The sequence below is a fragment of the Microtus oregoni genome, unplaced genomic scaffold, assembly GCF_018167655.1.
Source record: "Microtus oregoni isolate MIOR12 unplaced genomic scaffold, Mior012 000049F_ref0000343, whole genome shotgun sequence".
NCBI classification, from domain to species: Eukaryota; Metazoa; Chordata; class Mammalia; order Rodentia; family Cricetidae; genus Microtus; species Microtus oregoni.
The window spans coordinates 3,840,541-3,864,114 of NW_024543223.1; the positions used below are offsets into that span (position 1 = coordinate 3,840,541).

Genomic DNA, 23,574 nt, shown 5'->3' on the forward strand with positions numbered 1-23,574 from the left:
GCCACCACGCCTCCAGAGGTCATCAACTGTGAAGAGCTACTCACGTTGGCATCTTTAGAACAATTTTTAAGAACACTCAATAACTTCATGTCTGGACTGTTTCTTTGGCTGATTTTACTGAATGTTTATTCTCTTGATCACAGGGCACATTTCCTGTTTCCCTTTATTTAACTTATTATATACTGCACATTTTACAGTGCTACATTTTACAGTGCTGAGGCAATATTTATTTCCTTTAAAAGGCACACTACGGTCAGGCCACAATTTGATTAATCTGTGGTTAGGTTGGGTGTGGACTTCATTGCAATCATAGTCTGATGCAGAGCACTACTGGTTTGAATTGCTTTGTGAGTGGGCCCAGAGACTGTCCTTCTCTGAGGTCTACAGCATAGAACCCTTAGAGCTTCCCAGCAGAGCTGTCGGCTTTTCAGATTATAGGAGATCTTTCCCCCTGTGACAAACCAACTGCAGTTTTCTGGGTTTCTAAAAAGTTGTTTTGCCCTCTAGTCCCAGCCTGACTTTCTGTATCTTGATTTAAAGAGGCTGGACCACTTGAGATGGGTGGAGATCTTCTCAGTTTTTCTGCCCCACCATTGCCCTTGGAAGTTGAGGTTCAGAATGCTTTCTGTTGATGCCATGCTAAGCCACAAGTTAATTAAAAGTTTAAGTGGTCTCTCTTCCCTCCTCTAGGGATTAGAATCACTTTTCATGGGCTCTTTTCTTTAAAAGGCTAACAATTTTTTTGGATTCCCATTTGATTAGCATACTTTTGTTCATCCTTTTACTCTAAGGTGGCACCTATCTTTAAAAGTAATTCCTCCCCCCCCCCCCCCCCCCGAGACACGGCTTCTCTGCGTAGTCTTGATTTTCCTGGAACTTGCTCTGTAGACCAGGCTGGCCTTGAACTCATAGAGATCCATCTGTCTCTGCCTCCCAAGTGCTGGGATTAAAGGCATACACCATTACTATCCAGCTGTAAATGTCTTTCTTGGAGGCAGCAGATAGATAATTTTTGTTTCTTGATCTATTTAGTCAGTGTCTTTTGATTGGAGAATTGAGGAGAGTGATATTTAAAATTATTACTGAAATGTGCTAGTTGTGTTGATTGTGTTATTAATTTGTGATGTTGTTTGTGTTCTCAATGACATTTTGTGTTTTAATAATTATGACTTTGTATTTCTTTCTACAGTCTTTCTTCTGTCCCAAATACTGCTTCTTGTATTTTTCTTAGGTTTGGTTTGTTGGGTATAGTTTTTTAAGACTGTTTATGTCATGGGGAATTTTTCTTTCTCCTTAAATCATATAAGATAGTTTTGATGGATATATTATTTTAGTTTGGCTGTCATAGTCTTTTAAGACTTGGAGTTCAATTGCTCCAGGCTCTTCTGGCTTTTAAAGTTTCCAATGAGAAATAAATTGTTATTCTGATGGGGTTTCCTTTATGTGTGACTTACCTTTTATTCTCTTGCAGTTTTCAATACATTTTCTTTGTTATATATACTTAGTGTTTTAAATATGATATACTGTGGCAATTTTCTTTCCTGGTCTTGTCTGTTTGTGTTGTGTGCGTTTTTTCATTTGTATGAGTGTGTCTTTCCGTAGTTTAGGGACGTTTTCTATGATCTTGTTGAAGATGTGCTCTATGCTGTTAACTTGGGATTCTTCTCCCTCATCTATGACTATAATTTGAAGCTTTTTTTAAATAGTGACTAATATTTCCTGTTTTTTCCTAATTTTTTGTGTTCCTTGATTAATTGGCTTTGATCTTCTATTTTATCTTCAAGACCCAATATTCTGTTTTCTGCTTGATTCATTCTGTTTGTAAGGTGTTCCTTTGATTTTCTAGTTGGGCTACTGGGCTTTTCAATTCCATCTTCATTTCAGCTTGAGTCTTCTTCAGTGTTTCTTATTCTGAATTCTCCTTATTCAATTCTGTTCTTATATCCTGAATTGTCTTCACCATTTCCATCAGCCTTATGTTTGTATTTTTTTGGGCATCAATCAGGTATTTATTCTCATTAAGTTCTTTATCCTTGATTTCATTGAGCTGTTTCTTTGTATCTTCTTTAAACTTGAATTTTTGAGGATATTTATCACTTTTCCTTTAACATATATACATACATATATATATATATATATATGTACTATATACTATTTACTAGTAGATATTGGAGAGAAGATGCTGGCTTCATCTTTAATATTGCTGGTATTCCTTTAACGAGATCTGGGCATGTGGACTTTCTTTGCTAGTTTTGAGTTCGTTATGGATATATCAGGATGGGGGAAAGAATGTGGGGGTTGGGTCGGATCTAGAGGTTGGAAGTGTCTTGGGTGGAATGTAGTCAGGTGGGCAGAGGGAACTGGATTGGTTTACAGGATGTGCTTCCTGTTCTGACCTGGGGAGTGTGGGGACTGAAAGTCTGTGTGGAAAGGTTGAACACGACATGGGAAAATCCCTTGGTCTCAGGGATAGGTAGGCAGGATACTTGCCCCAGCTCAGAGATCCTCTGCAGCGAAGGCAGAGAAGCCCAGACTGGGCTGCTACACTGGTTGTGGGACCCAGGTTAAATCTGGCAGATTGTAGAAAAGGCATGGATGAGGAGGTCAGGGGTACTCAGCAGGCTAGATTCTGGAGGAGGAAATGAGAAGTCTGGTTATAGAATGGGGTAGTGCAGACAGTGTAAAGGGTCCTGTGGGTCAATACAGGTCTTGATGGAAACCAAGCTATTAATTAACTGTGGTGCAGGAGGAGGTGGTGGGACTAGGCAGGAGCACAGGATGTGGGACCCAGGCTAGATCTTGCAGGTTGCAGAAAAACAAGTATCGGGTACTGGTGGGCATCAGCAGGCTAGGCCCTAGAGGAAGACATGGGATGTCTAGGGATGGAGTAGGGTGGGAGAGCTCAGTTTGCTTCTTGCCCATAGACAACTAGAAGCTCAAGGATTATGTCTCAAATAGTCACAGAATATTTTGGCCAGCATTAGTGTTTTTATAGGAAGTGCAGCTCTCAAAAATGTTATCAGCTCCTTCCCTTTAACTCCAGTCTTCTCTATTCCCCCCCAAAAAAACAAAACAAAACAAAAAAAAAACACTCACAACTTAAGAGATGTGTCTTCTTTTTACATATTCTGGGCACCACAAGGAATTGAGAATTTGTGGGAGAGCTGTAGAAGTTTACTCTTTACTGTCCTGTTTCCAGAGTCGTGTCTCCCAGTTTTTCCCCATTTACTAGTAGTAAGCATCAGGAGTATACCTTTGATTTATATTTTTAGTCCACAGGCCTTTTTTTTTTTTTTTTTTTTTTTTTGGTTTTTCGAGACAGGGTTTCTCTGTGGTTTTGGAGCCTGTCCTGGAACTAGCTCTTGTAGACCAGGCTGGTCTCGAACTCACACAGATCCGCCTGCCTCTGCCTCCCGAGTGCTGGGATTAAAGGCGTGCGCCACCACCGCCCGGCTCCACAGGCCTTTTAAGGCTTATCTTTCACTGGCTAAAGATGAGAATCATTACTATATTCAAGTCAGAAGGCACATTTCTGGAATCTCATATTTCTCTTTCATGTCCACTTATATACCGGCCACTTGATTCTTGAGTTGGCTTCTTTTGTTTCTTCCATTTTGCCACTAGCAGGCAATAGTTATCAAAACATTTTCTTGACTTTTGTTGCCTAGTTCTGCCTGAGAGAAAGCCACAAGTTTACTACTGCAACTGTCTTTATCAGCTATCATAGGTAAGAGTTATACCCAATTCCACTTTCCATCTCCAAAGGACAGCTCCTCATTGCTGGGCACCTGACCCTAAGTTAGGACCGTTTTGTTAGCGTAGCATCTTAAGAACTGATTTCTGATAAATGAGAGAGGCAGGACACCTTACAGACTTCCTGCCCCACAGCCAGAATCATTTGTTACAGCATCTTTTTTATCATTGCTACATTCCATCATTGAGATCACAGCGATCTCCATGACTTCTTCTAAACCCTGTCCTCCAAAGTTTTCCTAGGAAACTGTTACTTCTTTGAAAAATGCTATTACATATTTTTGATTACTTGCTTTTTTGCTTGTTGCTTTTGGAACAACAGAGCATTTATAAGCTGCCGGCATTCTTAAGTACGTTTGATCTGCATTTTTACCATGTGCTATTCTGGTCCTCTGTTTGGAACATAAAAATCATTTCCACAGCAACTAATTATAGTATAAGTCACAAATGCGACATTACTACTGCTGTGGAGGCTGGAAGCAAACATCATGCAAATTCTAAAAGCCTCTTATTTTGGAAATTCTTCACTAAACTATTACAAGCTAATAAAATACAGAAAAGACACATAATATCCAATGCAGACATGAACTTTTCACATCAGCTCTATGTGTGATAAGCTTGACACAAATCTGGAGAGGAAGATTTTCTGTCTCATGTTAAACCTTTGCTAAAAATCAGTTGAGCATGCCTGTGAGGGACTGTTCTGTGCCTCATTCCTGCTTTGCTAGTCTGTGTCTCCAGTCCTCTACAACATCACTATCTGTTCATCACTGTACACTAAATTTCACCAGGTAAAGTGACCATTGTAGCTGGTCTAGCATTTCCCCCCATGCTTTCCATATACATTTTAGATAAGCTCCTCTATGTGTATAAACATACTACTCGGACTTTAAAAGAATTGCACTCTCTCTCTCTCCCTCTCATATCTATCTATCTATCTATCTATCTATCTATCTATCTATCTATCTATCCATCTATCATATCTAAACATATGGACCTATTTAGGAGAACTGATATATGTATACTGAGTACAAACACAGTATGTCTCTTGATTTATTATATCTTTGATTCTTTCCTTAGCATTTTCTAATTGTATTCATAAAATGTTTGCTGACTGAATAATTAACAAGAGATACTCCCTGACTTATGAGTGGGTTTTGTCTTGCAAGCCCACTGAGCTGAAAATGAACTTAGTGCAGCTAAACTCCTGCACACCCTAGTTTGATGGAGGAGGGTCATTTGCCTATGTGTTACTTTCATTGGTTAATAAAGAAACTGCCTTGGCTTTTGATAGGACAGCAGCTTAGATAGGCGGAGTAGACAGAACAGAATGCTGGGAGAAAGAAGGCAGTGAGGCAGATGCCATGGAGCCAGCCGCCAGGTCAGACATGCTGAATCTTTCCCGGTAATCCACCACCTCGTGGTGTTACACAGATTATTAGAAATGGGTTAATCAAGATGTGAGAGTTAGTCAATAAGAGGCTAGGTATAATGGGCCAGGCAGTGTTTAAATGAATACAATTTGAGTGTTGTTATTCCAGGTGTAAAGCTAGCTGTGCAGGAGCTGAGCAGGACGAAAAGCAGGCCTGCTCACCTCATCACTACACTAGTGTAGCAGCACAGCACTGGGCAGAGCACTGCTTCTCCCTTTGACTGCCTGTCTGAGGCCTAGTGTGGAGAGAGCACCATACTGCATACCACCAGCATAGAAAGTGATCCAGCTCCAAACTACATGGTTCTTACACCAGGGTATATAAGAACATCCACGTTGGGTTGTGTGCAGTCTCTCTAGAGAGGCCATAAATGGTGTTGGTTTTAGTTTCACTTTCTACATGTTTGTTGTCATTTTAAAAGAATGATATTTGATTTTTGTGTGTTGATTTTGAGTATTGTGACTTTGCTGAACTCAATATTAGTTGTAGTAATAAAAACAAACTTGCTTGGGTTATATTGTTTGGATAACAATCATGTTATCTGCAATTAGGAAAGTTTTGTTTTTTTCTTGTCCAGTCTACCTGCTATTTCTTTGCCTTTTCTTGCATTTTTAATGAGTTATTATTCATTCCAGGGGAAAGAAAGTATCCTATCTTTCCCCACTAACTACCACTTAGCACTGGGCAGTAGTGGCACACACTTTTAATCCCAGCACTCAGGAGCCAGAGGTAGGCAGATCTCTGAGTTAGAGGCCAGTCTGGTCTATAGAGTGAATTCCAGGACAGGCAGGACTATACAGAGAAACTCCTGTATAGAAAAACCAAAACCAACCAACCAACCCAAATAAACAAAAAACAAAACCAAAAAAACCCTAAATACCTTTTAGCTTTTTAAAAGAATTAAACAATTTTTTTTACCCAATTGAGGTTGTTCCCCTCTATTTATAACTTATTGGGGATTTTTGTCAAGAATGCTGAATTTACTTTACAACAACTAACATGGTCCTATTATTTTCATTCTTCAGCTTGATTTTATGACAATTTACACTGATATATTTTTAAAGTTGAAATACTGTTTAACTGCGAGGATAAATCTCTCTTGGACATGGCATATAATTTTTTATACATTGTTGGATTTGAGTTTCTATTATTTTTGTGAAATATTTTTTGCCTACATCCCACTAAATTCATAAGGAACATTAGTTTGCACTCTGTTCTAGTTTTAATTTTCTTCGTACTGATTTCACCAAATGGATTGGTGATTCACCTACTCCTGTTTTGTAAAAATTGATATCAGTTCTCTTTTCTAGACCTGGTTAAATTCTCAACAAAACTATCTAGGCATGGAGGTTTATTTTTCAGAAGTTTTCAAGTTACAAATATAATTGTTTAGATAGTTTTAGTAGTTTGCGGAGGTTAAGACACTGTCTTCTTGAGAATGAAGTTGCTTTTTTTGAGTGCCCTTATACTCTGAGGAAAGAGCTGTGGGGACCCAGAGAACACAGCACATGAGCAGAGTGGCTTTTCAGAGCTCTAGCCTCTTAGGCAGAGGACATCCACTTCTGAGATAGAGGCAAGCAGACATCTGTGGAATGTGAGAAGTCTTTGGAGAGGTTGATGACTGGGTGTCAAGAACACAGAGATTCATATGGGCTCAATCACTCTCACTGCATGGGTTTCTCTGGTGCTCAGGATATGAGATTGAGAAGTGGCTGTGGATATCACTCAGGGCTTAAAAGAGCAACCAGAGCAGAGGGCAAAGGCACCCTCATCCCAAAGAGGACAGCCACCAGAGTTGGGCACAGGTGAGAGAGTCTAAGTGATGCTTCATGTATATCCTGTGGACCTGGACAAAGTGTCAAGAAGAGTTAGGCCTTGAAGCTCAGTGTTGTGAAGAAAAGAGAATGACATCACCACATGTGTGACAGGTACAGGCCAGGGAAGTGCTGGACAGTGAGCATGGGAGCAGGCCAGCGAGGATCAAATGTGCATCTGGTGGCATTAAGATTCAGAAGGGAAGCATCTGAGAGAGGACCTTGGCCAGGTTCAAATATATGAGACTATCGGAGTCATTCTTACTCAAACCACCACACTGTTATTCCATCTGTATCTATTTCCCTGTTGTCCCCATCAAAAACAATTTCCACGGTTACTTACTCTTAAGTTCAGCTTAGCATTTAGTAGTACTATATTCTCACCCCAATCCTACCTCTCTTACATAAAATATTTCCTGACTTTTATTACTCAAATAAGAACCTGTGGCCCTGGTATTCTGGTGAATGCATAGGATAGCCTAGAATATCAGTCTCCACCTTCCCCGTACTTATTGAGCAGATGCACTGCAAGGCCCAGGGCTTAGTAGGGTGCAGCAGGAAACAGATGGAGCTGCATTGCGTATGTGCATCAGGCAGGGAGCTACTGAGCTGGGGAAAGTCAGGTTGATTTGCCAAAATGGACTTTTGAAGCCATGAGTGCAGGGCATGCTTTGTTGGGGAAGGGTCTTCCTGAGTACAAAGTAAAGAGGCTTGAGTGAAGTGGACACCAGTGTGCTGAGGACTAGCCAGAGAAGACCAGTAAGTGGGCCATAGCAGCTGGGCCTAACCTGGAGGGGAACAGTCCTGACCCCATGATGGTTACACGCCTCAGGGAAGACTGACAGCAGAAATGAGTACTTAGAGACAAGTGCAGGACCTTGTGTGTGGATCAGGGATACTCTTTCTGGAAGGCTCCTGACAGAAGCAGTTGACAGGTAAAATAAAGGTGAGGAAAAAGGAGGAAGTCACAGGGAGCAGTTTAATGGAAGAGGCATAAGTTGAGAAGCTGGCACCTGTGACAGCTGAGGCAGGCATTTCCTAGCAGCAGCTACCCTACTCCTTCTCTTCCTGACTCTGTGCTAGCACTGACATACCTATTTAAACGAGCCGCCAGTTACAGTCTCTAGCTTTTCCTCATCGGAGCAGGGCCAGTTGGTATCCCTTTAACTGGACAGCACTATTCTGCCTGGAAAGTGAGGAGCAGCAGATGATTGCAGTGGGTTCCATGAACACCCTGCTACTCCAGATCAGAAGGATATGTGAAACCAGAACTCTGCACCTGCTTTCACCTGTCTGGCAGCTAGCTGGTCTGCTACTGGGAGGAAGAAAAGTTACTGCCCAAGAATGGTGATTCCGAAAAATAGGTAGACTCTAAAGGCAGAGAGGCACACTTCAACAAAACCTGAAGTCTCTGGCTACTGGAATTCCCACAGAGTTGGGGGCTGCCACCTGAGGCCCATTTTTCCTGCCCTCTGAATGACAGGGGTGAGGGTAGGCACAGTGAGGACAATGGCCTTCCAATAAGAGTCCCACAGATCACACATCCAGCACCTGAGCTTCTCCTGTGACTCATACTTACTATTTTTATTCTCTTACACTTGTTTTACTGGGACAAGTCACAGTTATTTCATAATTAGGAAGCTTTGGCACCATAGTCATCTACTCTTCTTTTCCAAACGATTAACTACTAGAGAAAAGTTTAACTTCTTTTTCATGAAAATAGCTCTGGAATAACTTTAGACTTTTAAAATCACATCAGTATCCCTGCAGACCTGATAATACTGTTCCTTGTTATCTTACCACTGTGAAGTCAGGGTAGAAAATACATCATCTCTTTCAGATTCCTGGAATAACTTCAAAAGCTCTGGATCCTCAGATAAATGTGCAAGAATGCGCAATTCAATCTGTGAAAAATCTGTGAAGAAGAGTTCTCAATCAATTTAGATTCACCCCCATCATTGGTTTACCCCAAATCACTCTCAGACTGCCTCCCCATGAGGCTCAAGGTCAAAACATTTCTTCCCATCTGTCAGGCTCCCTTAGCCTTTGGACTATGGGCTCTTTTCTATGCCAGCAATTCTACAGACCTGCTCTTCCTCTTGCAAGGTCAGCAAAGCCTCCAGGATGGACAAAGTTCATTCATTCACCACATCCATTACAATTTTATGAAGCTCTCCTGTGTGACAGGATCCCGCTGGGATGTGTTAATAAATAATGTAGACAGAGACCCCTTCTTCCATGGAACTTAGATTCTAGGAGACATTCTGATAAATCATCTGATATGTCAGAGGGAGAGAAATGGAAGATTTGGACCAAGGTATAGTTTGGCAGAGAAACTGGTGTCATGGTGAGGTGGTCAGTTCCATTGCTTTGGTCCTCAGCAAAATCACAATGAACAAAGACAGAAGAGGGAAACAGGAAGGGCTGTAGGGGTTTGAAGTACAGGGGCACAGTGGCTAACAGGGCTGCTTGAGTTAGCAAGGGGAGGGAATAGGGGGAGGACAATGGAGGAAGAAGCAGATTGAATGAGTTATGCCAGAAAAACGAGGGAACCCTGAAAGCAAAATGCCTGTTATTATTTAATGTGTATAATAAATCTCTGCTTTATATAAAGTTTGCTTTAGGATTTATTTGCAAGAATGAGTTCTATATGCATCTTTGCATTATTTAGTTGGTAAGTATTTGAACTGCATGAAAATGCACAAAGTGAGCTATAGTGAGAGTGGCATCCCTCCACCATCCTATGCATGTACCTGCTGCCAGGAAGGTGTGGCCTTTGGAGGAAACAAACAGGGCTCTTGGGGAGATGGTGACGGTCTCCTCTTCTTTGCCTGAATTGTCATTTCAAAAGCATGTGATGAAATTCACTGTCAGATGACTTGCAGCAATTCCTCATACAAAATTATTTTAATGTCAAATACAAATAAAAGTCTAGATTTTTAGTTTTCTATTATCAAAATTATCTGTTCTGTCTAGAATTATGATAAAGAAAGGAAAAAGTCAGACATTTACATCCAACAACACACTAGTCAAGCACTAGAGAGAGAGCCTCACTGATGGGAAGCTCTATGCAGAGGCCATGCAGCTATGTGGTTCCTACTGGGTACCCCATAAAAGGGCAGCCGAGACACAGGGGCTGTGGTTTGCCTTTGTTCCTGCTCAAGGTGACTCTGTATGTTTGGAAAGAGCGCTCTTGGCTTTGGTGGTATTATTGTGCCTCCTTCATCAATGCCCACAGCACGGCGGCAGCACTGACATGGTCACGGGTTATTGGGAGTAGACATCCTAGAACCCTTTACCAGATTAGAACTTTCCCTTTTTAAGAAATATGATCATAAGCATTACAGTGGGATAGCTCAAAAGAAAGGTTCTTCGTATGCTTTTATAAACATCTCCAGAGTACTTGAGATTTTATTAAAAGCCAGGCTATTGTGTGTACTTTTGTTTGTTCTTTATTGGGAAGTTGGTGGGGGAAGGATGGTGGGAAGGGAGATATTTCCCTGGTATAATTACCATCTATTTTAATGTGTAAACTGCTAAAAGGGAGGTACTATATCCTTCAGCTGCTTTTTATTTTTTCAATGTAGGCTTGCACTAATCATGCAAATAGAGAGGAACACTTCGAGAAAGTATAGCAGTTACATTGTAAGAAAGTATACAGACACTTCTGGACTTTAAGAAATGCCCCCGAGAGTTCAGTGAGATAGAAAGTAATGTGTTACCTTTAAAATTCCGAGGCATAGAAATCTGAATTGGGTGCTTGGAGATACCTTGGATGTTCTGTTAATAAGATAATAGCTTTAGTTAAAATATCTACTTAACTTAATCTGTTCCATTCAAGGGCATTTAAAACATAATATTTTATTAAATATATACTGCCAATATGCCATGCCTAAGCATGTTAACGTATAATATAACTGCCTAGTGTGAAAGTTTCAATGGAGACACCACTGCTTACAATCAGCAAGTGTGAGAACAGCCTTGACTCTGGCCTATGTGAGCCTGTGATATATACAGTGACTTGGCAGTAGCCTAAATCATGAACTTTCTTAATTTTAAAAGTCCATGTAATATGCTAAAGGTAGATTTCTAGGAAATATGTATGTTATACTTTAATTTAAAAACATTCTTTAAGCTGGAATGTAGCATTTAATGATCACGTACAAGGCCCGAGGCTTCATCTTTTGAACTACCTAAAAGCACAAGAAAATAAAATAACTGCCATACTTCATTTATTTATTTATTTTTTGTTGTTTTTATTGAGATATATTTTTCTCCACTCCTCTCCTTCTCCTTCTACCCTCTCCCATGATCCCCACACTCCCAATTTACTCAGGAGACGTATTTTTCGACTTCCCATGTGATTAGATCCCACCATACTTGGAAATGAAAGTTCTGCTCTCAGGTTAATTGCAGCCCCTCCCCTGCTTCTGGTGTTTGGTACCTGCCTTGGCTTTAGCATATGGCTAACAGTGGTGCCTCGCTCTCACCCTCAGGGCTTTCTTGAGTGCCTGTGCTTTCCACCTCTACCAGGGAATGATAGATGATGATGGTGGTGCTAACAGATGACAGCCAAGTTCCATCCTGTGTCCACCGTTCAAACCATGAGAGTTTCTGTCACTGCACCTTTCTGCGCTTGGCAGTAAAGTGAACAACAGGCTGTTTTGTCTGGTAGTAGAATTTTCTGGGTACTAGTTGGTCTTGACCCACTGATTAGCTATGATGAATTATACTCCAGAGGCTGACCACTAAAATCCACCTTGTAGGTGACCCTTTTAGGTCTCGCAGAAGCACAAGAGGTATGGGGCAAGCGTTTCATCTTCCTTACACACATGAACTCACAACAGCTGTGCTCATCTGCATAGGATCAACCCAGTTAAAGTTTCTAATGTGGACAGGGAGAGGCCACTGAAGCCTCACCTCCAGCTAAAGAGCTACTGAGATGGGAAGAGTCTTCTTTCTTTGTGTGGAAAGTGGACATTAGGAGGGTACTTAGGCTCCAGTGGATTGGTGTGGGACGTCCTTTTGTATATGTGTTGTTTTTATTGGTTAATGAAGAAAGAAGCTGTCTTGGGCCTGCACAGGGAAGAGTAGAGCTAGGTGAAGAAAATTAAACTGAAAGCTGAGAGAAAGAAGGCAGAGTCAGGAGAAGCCATGTAGCCGCCATTGGGGACAGATAATGTCAAACCTTGCCAGTAAGCCACAGACATGTGGTGATACACAGATTAATAAAAATGGGTTAACCAAAGATATAAGAACTAGCTAGCAATACACTTAAATGATTGGCCAAGCAGTGATTTAAATAATATAGTTTCTGTGTGATTATTTCGGTTCTGGGCAGCTGGAAACGAACAAGCAGCCACCCCCAACAGTAGATAATCACGTATCCATAAACATCTGGGCAGCACTAATTGAACTCACTGGTTAAAAATAAAATTGGAAAAGACATGTTGGGAGGGTCTAGGAGAATCTGGATTGGTGAAGTGGGGTGTGGATATGAATAACATATTTTATATACATGCATGACTTTTTCAAAGAATAAACAAAAGCATTACTCAATTAAGATAACATATGATTTAAAGCAATGTAAAGAAAACCTTATATTGGACTTTTGTTTGCAAATCATATAGATGCAAAATATAAACTACTAAAGCAAACCCACAAAACAAACAAAAAAGCAGTCAGCACTAAAAGGCACTTCTAGAACAGAAGAGTGAGGAGCTTATCATATGGAATCAGTGACTCCTTGGTTACTTAAATCAGGTAGCAGAAGAAAGAAAATGCTAACCAGCATTCTTAAACATAGGCACAATAATTCTTTTTTTTTTTTTTTGGTTTTTCGAGACAGGGTTTCTCTGTGGCTTTGGAGCCTGTCCTGGAACTAGCTCTGTAGACCAGGCTGGTCTCGAACTCACAGAGATCCGCCTGCCTCTGCCTCCCGAGTGCTGGGATTAAAGGCATGCGCCACCATCGCCCGGCTAGGCACAATAATTCTTAACAAATCATTAACAAACCAAACCCAGTAATATAGAAAAAGGATTATATATCATGACCAATAGATAATTGTCTTAGGAAAGCATGATTTTTTTAAAAGTCCAAAACTATTAATATGTGGAATTCAATAAAGGGCTTTAAGACAGTAAATCATAACAGAGTGGAAAAGGGCAACGGCAAAATGCAGCATCCATTCAGACTATGTGCCAAATATACACTGAAATTCTAAACTAACTAGGAAAGGGGGATTTTTTCCAACATGGTAAATAGCATGTACAATGCTTACTCACTCTGAATAATTTCACTGTCTAAATCTGTACAAAATAGGCCTGTGCGCCCCATCCATCAGAGTCAGACTGCAGTTAACACACACAGCTGACGGCTCCTGGAAAGCACGGTATCAGGCCCAATTAGCAAATAGGTGCACAGGTTCTAACAGTATGTCCCACAGAACACAGCAGGGTAGTTCCAATGACAGCTGTTTTACCAAAATAAAGGGATTTATTTATATGGGTTTTCTATTAGGTCAGAGAAAGTAGGAAATTTAAGTTTATTGTGCTCAGATGAATTACAAAGGAAGATTTTGATTTTATAATATATCAAATAATAGTATGGTAGAAAATTCACCAAATATTTAATTTACATAGTGCATTTTAACCATTCCAAGCAAGATGTGTGTGGAGGGGCTTCTGGGAACTCAGCTGAACATAAACTAAAGCAGTGCCTTCAGCACTGGGAAGAAAGCCTGGGTTTCAGTACTCTGTAATCTGCGGTACCATCTTCCTCTCCTCGACGACATTCTTCTTCTTTTCTGTACTATACACATGGAAGATAGGTCGCTAAGCAGAGTCCACAGTTAAGGAAATCACATTGTGTCAGTTGCCTCTGTGCCACTGTGACCAAAGACCAGATTTAAAAAAGCTTATATTTTGGCTCCCAATCTCAGAGGGTCCATTGCATCATGGCATGTTGGCGAGAGCATGGTGGACCTCAACAGTTTGCAGCATGGTTGGTCGAGAAGCTGAGAAACGGGGATGCCAACACTTGGCTGTCTTTTTGTCACTTCCCCTCTTTTATTCTGCTTAGGCCTCCAACCTATGACATGGTATTATCTACACTCATGCTGGGTCCCTACAGTTAATTTCATAATTGTTCTGGGAGTAGGGCTTGTGGAGAAAGAGCATGTCCTCACCACATCTCATCAGCTCTCTACCAACATGACCCATCACTGCTATAAACAGGTATTTTCTACTCAGTCAGGGTCTCAATAGGGAGCCCAAGTTGGCTTCAACTCTCCATCTTTCTGACTTTGCCTCCCACATGCTAGGATTACAGGCACCTGCCAGCACAGCTGATTCGTTCATTTTTTTTCTTTTAATTTTCATGATTTCTTATTTTATTCTATTTGTATGAATGTTTTGCCCATCTGTGTCAGCGGAGGTCAGAAGAGATTGCTAGATTCACAAGTTACACATAGTGATGCATAGTATGAGCCACCATGTGGGTGCTGGGAACTGAACCTAGATCCTCTGCAAGAACAGCAAGTGCTCGTTTTTAAATTTTATATTTTTATTGCTTTTAATTGAGCAATACATTTCACTCACTCCTCTTCTTCCTCCCCTCTCCATTCCCCCCTCATCCCGACCCCCATGTTCCAAAGTTACTCAGGAGGTTCTTGACTTTTTCTCCTTCCTAGGTGAATCCATGTATGTCTCTCTTAGGGTCTTCTTTGTTGTCTAGGTCCTCTGGGGTTGTGGACTGTAGGCTGGTTATTCTTTGTTTTGTGTCTAAAATCCACTAATGAATGAGTACATATAATATTTGTCTTTTGGGATCAAGGTTACCTCACTCAGTATGTTTTTTTTTTCTAGTTCCTTCCATTTGCCCAGCAAGTGCTCTTAGCCACTGAGGAGGTCCAGTCCCTTGTTAATGTCTTTTTGTAGATTAATAGACTATTCATTTTTATCATTGAAAAATATTTCTCTGTTTGAATAAATCACAGTTTGTTAATCCATTGAAGGAAATCTTGGCTATTTCCATGTTTTAGCAATAATTAATAAATTTGTCATCACATGTTGATGTAGGAGGGTCTATGTGTTACTTTCATTGGTTAATAAAGAGACTGCCTTGGCCTTTTGATAGGGCAGAAAATTAGGTGGGTGGAGTAGACAGAACAGAATCCTGGGAAGAAGGGAAGTGAGGCAGTCACCATGATTCTCCAACCCGAGATAGACGTAGGCTAGAATCTTTCCTGGTAAGCCACCACCTCGTGGTGTTACACAGATTATTAGAAATGGGTTAAGCACGATATGAGAGTTAGCCAAGAGGAGGAAAAATATAATGGGCCAGGCAGTGTTTAAAAGAATACAATTTGTGTGTTGTTATTTCGGATGTCAAGCTAGCTGTGCGGGAGCCGGGCGGGACGAAAAGCAGGCCTGCTCGCCTCATTACTACAATATGTATCTATGCACATATTTTTGTATAGACATAAATTTTCAAGTAAATTTGATAAACTTTATAGAGTTTGATAGCTGGATGATAGCTGGTTTGTATGAACTGCTGTACTGGGTTTATACATTGACTCAGCAAGTAAAGGTGTTTGCCACCAAGTCTGATAATCTGAGTTCCAATTCCTGGAGCTACATGATGGGAGAGAACCAGTGTGCTCTGGTATATGCACATACTTACAAAGAAATGTGATCAAATTTAAAATAAATCTTTCCTCTTTTAAATCAGTTATCTCAGGTATTTTTACACAGTGATGGAAAACTGACTAAAATGAAGTGAATGTTTGCTTCAATTAATGAACCAGTATTAACACATTATAATTAAATTTCAGACTTTATTGCCAAACTTCAAAAGCAACTGCATTTCTCATTGTCACCAGCAATAAATGAGAATTCTATTGTTCCACACCCTCACCAGAATTTTTTTAAAATATTAAAAACATTCCCCAATATCTGCCTCTGGGTTTTCATTATTTGTGCTACAAGGTGGGCTACGCAGATGGCTCAGTAGCTAGAGCAGTGGCTACATAAGCCTGACAACCCATTCTTGATTACTGGAAGCCATGGAAAGGCGGAAGGAGAGAACAAAGTCCACAAAATTAAAAAACTAACTTTGGCTACAAGTATTGGGGAGATGGCTCAGTGGCTAAAAGGACTTGCCATAACTGAAATCTGAATTCCTAGAACTCCTATGATTAGAACCCACATAAACGCTGGGTGGTCATGTTGGCCTTTCTGTATTTCAGCTCAGAAAGCTGAGGCAGGGGATCCCCACAGCAAGCTAACTAGGGAGACTGACTAGCCTTATCAGTGAGATTGAGTAAAAGACCTTGCCTCAAAGAATAAGGTGGAAGAATGAGGAACTCCAGGTGCACGTGTGCATGAGCGCCTGAACTTATGTATGGCTATGCCTCCCACACAGATGCAGTAAAAGGTGTCTACCAATAGGGTGCAGACAAAGTTGTTTGTGGAGGGTAGCTGCAGAAGACTCCTCCTCAGACTTTAACAGAAGCTGCACAAAGACATTTTCCCTTCATACTGGAGAGGAACTGAGCAACTGCTTCCAAGATCTGCTAGGGCCATGCAGGCAGTGACTACAAGGAATGGGCAGAGTCGCTGGGCCTGCTCCTGTGATTAGTCTTTGCCTGAAGCAAGCCCTTCCTAAAGCATCTGGCACAGGCAGGCTGAGAAATATCCTTAACTATGTAGATCAACTTGAGTTTAGGTGTATGAATACATAGATCAGCCGCACTTTAAATTCAGATTAGGGGTTTGAGGAAGAGCATACACTCAGTAGTTTCACACCACCATGCTCCCTCTACTTGTGCTCTTCCTTCCTAAAGTGATATCAGTGATGGCCGGTGGTGGGAGAACTCATATAACTCCATTGCTCTAGTAGGAAGGTCCCATGCTATCAGCTTGGGACTACCCTCATCTTGCTAGCTTTGTTGCTTTCTGCCTGGGCTCCCTGCATTGTCTGCTTCTATAGGTAAAGTGCCTACACAGGATTACAGCCTGTGAGCTTACGGCCACAGTACCTGCTGTCCCTGTCTGCTATCCTGACCCTGTATTTAACCTTGGCGACACTGCTGTGTTCTGAAACCCAGCTGTGCTTTCCTTTTGGGGCCAGCCTTAGACTGTACTAGTCACAGCTCCCTTTCAGGGTGCAGACAGAAGTGGGAAGATTGAGGGGCCTTCATTTCTACACCAGAAGCATGCAGAATCCAGGAGTTTATTGGTCTCATGGAGACTGGACAGAAGATCATCTATAGGCCTCACTTGCAAAACACATACTATATGCTAACTTGCTGCTGCTGGAAAGACTGCTCCTCTAAACCTAGGGGTTGGGAGACAGAGTTCCAAACCCCATAGACTGCAGGTTGTATGTTCTCCTCTGACTGTTCCCCTCACACTGGATTCTAACACCAGGGGAAAGGGTAGGATCTTTTCAGAGCTCCTTCCCTCTGCTATCCAGCTCAACTCTAAGCTCCATTGTACCTTTGCTCTCAGTACCTCTCCCAGTCCAAAGGAGTGGCTACAACCCTTTCCCCAAAGGGGTCCTGCATATCCCAGTGTGTCCTTAGTTTATTGAACTGGCAAATGTCAGGCAGAGTCTGGGTGTTTTAGGCAAACTTCTGAAATTCAGCTTAAAATACAGAGTAAAACACTATTAAGTCCCTAGTGTCTGATGTTCTTCTTTCTGCTGTGCTCTCAAGTTCTGATTGAGAGCCAGAACTGAGCAGGACTCATTTATTCTCAATGGTATCTTCTCTCTCTGTGGAGAGACAGAGGCCTCAGCCCCAGTGGCTGGCAGCCTCTCAGTAGCAAGAGGGCAGGAACGAATACATATCAGATGGTATTTCAAAACCGCCTTTGTGCTGTTAAGCATTTTGTTCAGTTAAAGCTGCTTCTGTTTCCAGGAAGTGGTGTAAGCATATTTTCCCTGTTCCTGTCATACGGCACAACTGAAACCCTGGGTGCTAGGCATACAGTAAAGAAAAAGAACTCTGAAAGCTGAATAGAGGGAATACAAAGCTCACAGAATTAGACAGAACTGAGGTCCACAGTTTTTCCGTGCCTAACATGTCCTAAATTGAGTGCTAGAGAAGCCAAAAACCATAGACAAAACCAAACTAATAAACAAACAAACAAACAGAGCCTCTAACAAAAGGCTACGTTACTTGCAGTATTGTAAGACAGAAAGCTTTGAGACAAACAGCATTTTCTCCTGTCAACATCAAAGAAAAGACCTGTGGCCGAGTTTTGTTAGGCTCCTCCCACCTAGACACCAGGCCAAGCTTCTCTTTGTAATTTTCCATGCACCGGCCCCTCACCCTGCCTGTATGTGCTAAGTCCCTAGCCACCCCTGCTGTATTTGGAGTTGGGTTCAGCTTCCCTATTTTATTGCAATAATTTTGGCTTGTTTAATTATGCTTGACCCATTTTTTTCTTCAACAAAACATGATGTATTAAACTGTGTTGAATGTGGCTACAGCAGCACTAAGAGGGAAGTTCACAGTGCTAAAATAAACCAGACATAGAGGAAAGAGGGAAGAGAGTCTTCAGCAATAAGCTACACTCAAGAAACCAGAAGGAGAGCAAATAAATCCAAATCAAGCAGAAGAGTAGAAATAAGGAACAGAAACCAACCAACTGAAAATGGGGGGGGGGGGGGAAATCAATGGAGAAAGTACTTGGTTATTTGAAAAGTTCACTAGAATTATCTAAACTCTTATTAGATTGACAAAGAAAAAGGAAAGAAGAAAGAAAAGATCACAGAAAAAGCAGAGAATGCTGTCAGCAATACACATGTTCATTTCACAAGCTGGACAAAAACACACTATGAAATGGATTATAAAAGGGGCTTGAGCGATAGCTCAGCAGTTAAGAACTCTGGCTGCTCTTCTAGAGGACCCAGGTTCAATTCCCAGCACCCATATGGCAGCTCACAACTGTCTGTAACTCCTCTTCCAGGGGATCTGACACCCTCAAACAGATATGCATGCAGGCAAAACGCCAATGCACATTAAAAAAAAGAAATGGATAACAAAAAAATTTCTGTTAAAGGGCAGACAGTGGTGCTGGCACTCAGGAGGCAGAGGCAGGTAGATCTCCGTAAGTTTGAGGTTATCTTGGTTTACATAGTGACTTCCAGGGCAGCTAGGACTACACAGTGAGATTCTACCTTAAAAGAATGTGTGTGTGTGTGTGTGTGTGTGTGTGTGTAAATGACAACCTGTAACAAGGGTATTGACCCTAGGCCAAGATTACTTTATCAGAGGAGTCTACCAAATATTCAGAGTTACAATTTCACACAATATTGTCCAGAGACTATAAAAAGCAAGCATAGTCCCCAATTCATTTTATGACACTAATATTACCTTGATACTAAAACCAGACACAGATCAATATCCTTCATGAATGTACACATAAAAATCCATTAGAATATCAACATACAGAGTTCAGATATGTTTAAAAACACTAGATCCAACAACTGCAGCTATAGGTACTTCCCTCAGAGAAATGGAGATGTGCGCTAACATGAAAACCTGTATATTGATGTTTATATCAGATTTGTCTGTGACAGCTAGAAGCAGGAACGAGTCCAGATGTCCCACGGATGAAAACTGTCATGTGTAGATCTTCAAGTGGTGATGAAACTGCCCACAGGGACACATCATGTCAAAACTTAAGTATTTTACTACATTGTTTTGAAATATTAATTATTTTCTTAAAATTATAAGAGTCTTCTATTAAACATATATTAGCTGTCAAAATATTCTTGGGACTTTTAACTAGAATTCATTCAGTGCATTGTGAGAATCCTGCTTTGTGTGAGCTACAGTGAAAAATGCTAGCTCTCCCTGCATTCAGCCTCCAAACAAACAACTAACACTGATGTAAGACATAAGCTGCTGGAGGAAGCCTCTTTAATAATGATTATGAGCTGTAAGAGCTAATACTAAATATTTCTCCCTAAAAATCCCTATGAGACATTGATACCATGCACCTTAAATTTAAGACCCGAGTACCCAATTCCGCTCTTCCCTCAGTGACATTGTGACATCTGACAAACACCATGCCCACTTCTGGGGCTGGGGGAGGAGGAGAGTGCTGAGTCAGGGATGCATGGAGTCAAGGGTCAGAGGAGAGCCTAGAATCAGGCCATGAAGACCGGCACTCCTGTTTGGCGAAGGACTACGAAGTGAGTCGTTGAGATAGTAGTTATAGCAAAAGTTATCCAAATGGAAAATAAGCAAATCTCTACCTCTCACATGTGCAAAAGTATGTTTTAGTGAAATTAAAGACATTGCAAAATACAGAATTTGAACATCTTTATAACTGCCATGCAAGGAAAGATTTCTTAAATGACACAAGAAAGTCAGATGTTGTGGTTCCAGCTGCATGAGAGGATGAGGAGGGAGGATCACTTGAGCTTATGCGTTTGAGATCCTGTCCATACTGTGTATGAGAGTGACCCGGGGCAGCATTTAGACACTAGGAAACGCGTGCATTAATACACCCAGCAACAGCCAGGCAACAACAGTGACGGAAAGAATATTCATTAAAACTCTACATTTCTCACTCAGCACTGTATTTATTTATTCGTCTATCTATCTATCTATCTATCTATCTATCTATCTATCTATCTATCCTCTCTCTCTCTCTCTCTCTCTCTCTCTCTCTCTCTCTCTCTGTGTGTGTGTGTGTGTGTGTGTATGTGAGTGAGTGAGTGAGTGTAGAAGCCAGAAGATAACCTTGGGTGATGTTCTTTAGATGCTGTCTACCTTTTTATTTAATTTACTTAATTTAGTTTTTGAGAGAGAGAAGATCTCTCACTGGAACTTGTCAAGTAAGCTAGACTGGCTTGGTCAGCAAGCCCCCACCTGTCTCCACCTGCCAGTGTTGGAATTAAAGCATACACCACCACACCTGAGTCCCATCTTTACCTGCTGAGTTATTTTCCTAGCACCTCAACACTGTTTTAAATACTGAAAATCTGGAAATAATATACTATATTTGTATAATTACATTCAGTATTGCCACCAAGAAGAGAGAATTAGAGCTGCTTCTGTTAAGGATAAAGCTTAAAAACAATGCTAAATAAAAGCAGCTAGTGGTATGAGGATAAGTACTACTGGCTACTTACTACTCACATAACATTTAAAGTATCAAAGCAAATGCCTCACCTTTTATGTGGTGATACATTATTATGAAAATATTCTTACATTAAAAGAGATTCTAACTTTTGCTGGACTTTACAGCCAAAGTTAATATTACACCCTGGGGTCACTTAGGACTTAAAACTGACATCTTACTATATACTCAGTTGGTTTAATTCACCTTTAAGAGAATAATGTAATATCCAATTTTACTTGCCTTGGATTTTTTTATGTAATTAATTCTTACAACCTAAGCTAATACATAGCTGACATCTTTTTTGTTTTGTTTGTTTGTTTTGGAGACAGGGTTTCTATGTGTAGCTCTGTCTGTCCTGGAACTCACTATGTAGACCAGGCTAGCCTCAAACCCAGAGATGTGCCTGCCTCTGCCTCTCAAGTGCTGGGATTAAAAGCGTAAACCACTACCACCTGGCTCATAGCTGACATCTTAAGTTATAAATTCTTCCATGCCACTGACCCACAAGTAATGCGCAAGTATATGCAGATTGTGGCAACTGTGATGGTTAGTCGTGGTTTTCAAATTAACTACAATTCAAATGGCTGGGAACATCTATAAGGGATTTTTTTTCTCAACTATATAATTTGAAGTGGGAAAGTCCACTTCCAATCCAGATCTTTGAGAGAGGAAGGGACACCTTTAATACAGATCTTTTGAGGTGGGAAGATCACCTTTAATCTTGGCCACACCTTCTGGTTCGCCTATATACAAGACACAAAAGGAGGAATCTTGCTCCCTTTGTCTGCTTCATTTCTTCACTGGCATTAGAATCTACTTCTTTGGGATTCTGAAATAAATTGAAGACCAGCTGAGACATCCAGCCTAATGGAATGAACAATTACTGGATTCTTTGACCTTCCATTGGTAGACAGCCATTGTTAGAATAGCTGGACCACAGCTTGGGAATCATTCTAATAAAACACATATAAACACACATTCTGTAAATTCTGTTCCTCTAGAGAGCCCTAATACAGTAATACGTGTTAAAACAGCAAACATGATGAACACGATCTTTATTTAGTTGTTTTTATTGAGCTATTTTCTACATTCTCCTTCCTTCCTCCCCTCCCCTCCCTCCCGTCCCCTATGACCTCCATGCTCCCAATTTACTCAGGAGATCTTGTCTTTTTCTCCTCCCTATGTAGATCCATGTATGTCTCTCTTAGGGCCCTCTTTGTTGTCTAGGTTCTTTGGGACTGTGAATTGTAGCCTGGTTTTTCTTTGTTTTATGTCTAAAAGCAACTTATGAGTGAGTACATATTATATTTGTCTTTCTGGGTCTGGGTTACCTCACTCAATATGATGTTTTCTAGATTCATCCATTTACCTGCAAATTTTAGTACGTCATTATTTTTTTCTACTGTGTAATACTTCATTGTGTAATTGTACCACATTTTCTTTATCCATTCTTTGTTTGAGGGACATCTTTGTTGTTTCCAGGTTCTGGCTATTATGAATAATGCTGCTATGAACATAGTTGTATACAGACCTAAACAGAGAACTCTGAACAGACAAATATTTTCAAAAGGCTGAAAGACACTTAAAAGAAATGCTCAACATCCTTAGTCTTCAGAGAAAAGCAAATCAAAACAACTGTGAGATTCCATCTCAGTACCATACCTGTCAGTATGGCCAAGATCAAAAACATTAATGATAACTTACGTTGGAGAGGATGTGGAGCAAGGGGAACACTCCTCCATTGCTGGTGGGAATGCAAGCTTGTACAGATGCTTTAGAAATCAGTGTGGCAGTTTCTCAGAAAATTAGGAAACAACCTACCTCAAAACCCAGCAATACAACTTTTGGGTATAAACCCAAAGGATGCTCAATCGTACCACAAGAACATGTGAACACAACCTTTTAAAGCAAATATCCACTATAAATGTTAGGCGTGGCATGAATACAGGTTGATAAGTCTATTTCAGCACTGTTTTTTATGGATGTCAATGGTGGTCAGCAAGAATCAGTAATGTTTCATCCCTTACAAACTTTGTTAAAGATTTTTGTAAAGTATCACTCATTCCTTCTCCATGTGATGCTTTCTGTGCTGTTCAATAGATACAGAGTAAAGGTCTTTGTGAGGGACACACACAGGGACAGGGACAGGGACAGAGAAGACAAGACAACATTCAGGCAGGCACAGATTCAGACTTATAAAGCAGACAGATTACAGATAGGCCAGAAACAATATGCTACAGAGAGATGACAGAAGACACAGGGAGAGAGAGAGAGAATTCAAATCTGGGCTTGTTCTTGATAAAACTACTCCAAGGGAAAGTGCTTTGACTTTTTTCCCTAATGTAACACTGATGCATTTTGGGTACTCTGAGGTAATGACTAGTATGTTTAACCGGCACACTACTATTTAGGGAAATATATATGGGACAATAA

The 23,574-nt window shown here is 40.8% G+C and overlaps 1 protein-coding gene across 3 annotated transcripts in view; it reads right to left on the reverse strand.

The window, feature by feature from the left end:
• Positions 1-23,574, reverse strand: part of LOC121436483 (DNA polymerase nu-like) — a 137,837-nt gene that overhangs the window by 38,789 nt on the left and 75,474 nt on the right. For all 3 annotated transcript variants that reach the window (XM_041636431.1, XM_041636432.1, XM_041636430.1), the window contains 3 exons: positions 10,723-10,780; positions 9,754-9,831; positions 8,801-8,915 (listed from right to left, as the gene is read on the reverse strand). In XM_041636431.1, coding sequence (XP_041492365.1) covers positions 8,801-8,915; positions 9,754-9,831; positions 10,723-10,780 — 251 coding nt within the window. The remainder of the gene's footprint in view (positions 1-8,800; positions 8,916-9,753; positions 9,832-10,722; positions 10,781-23,574) is intronic.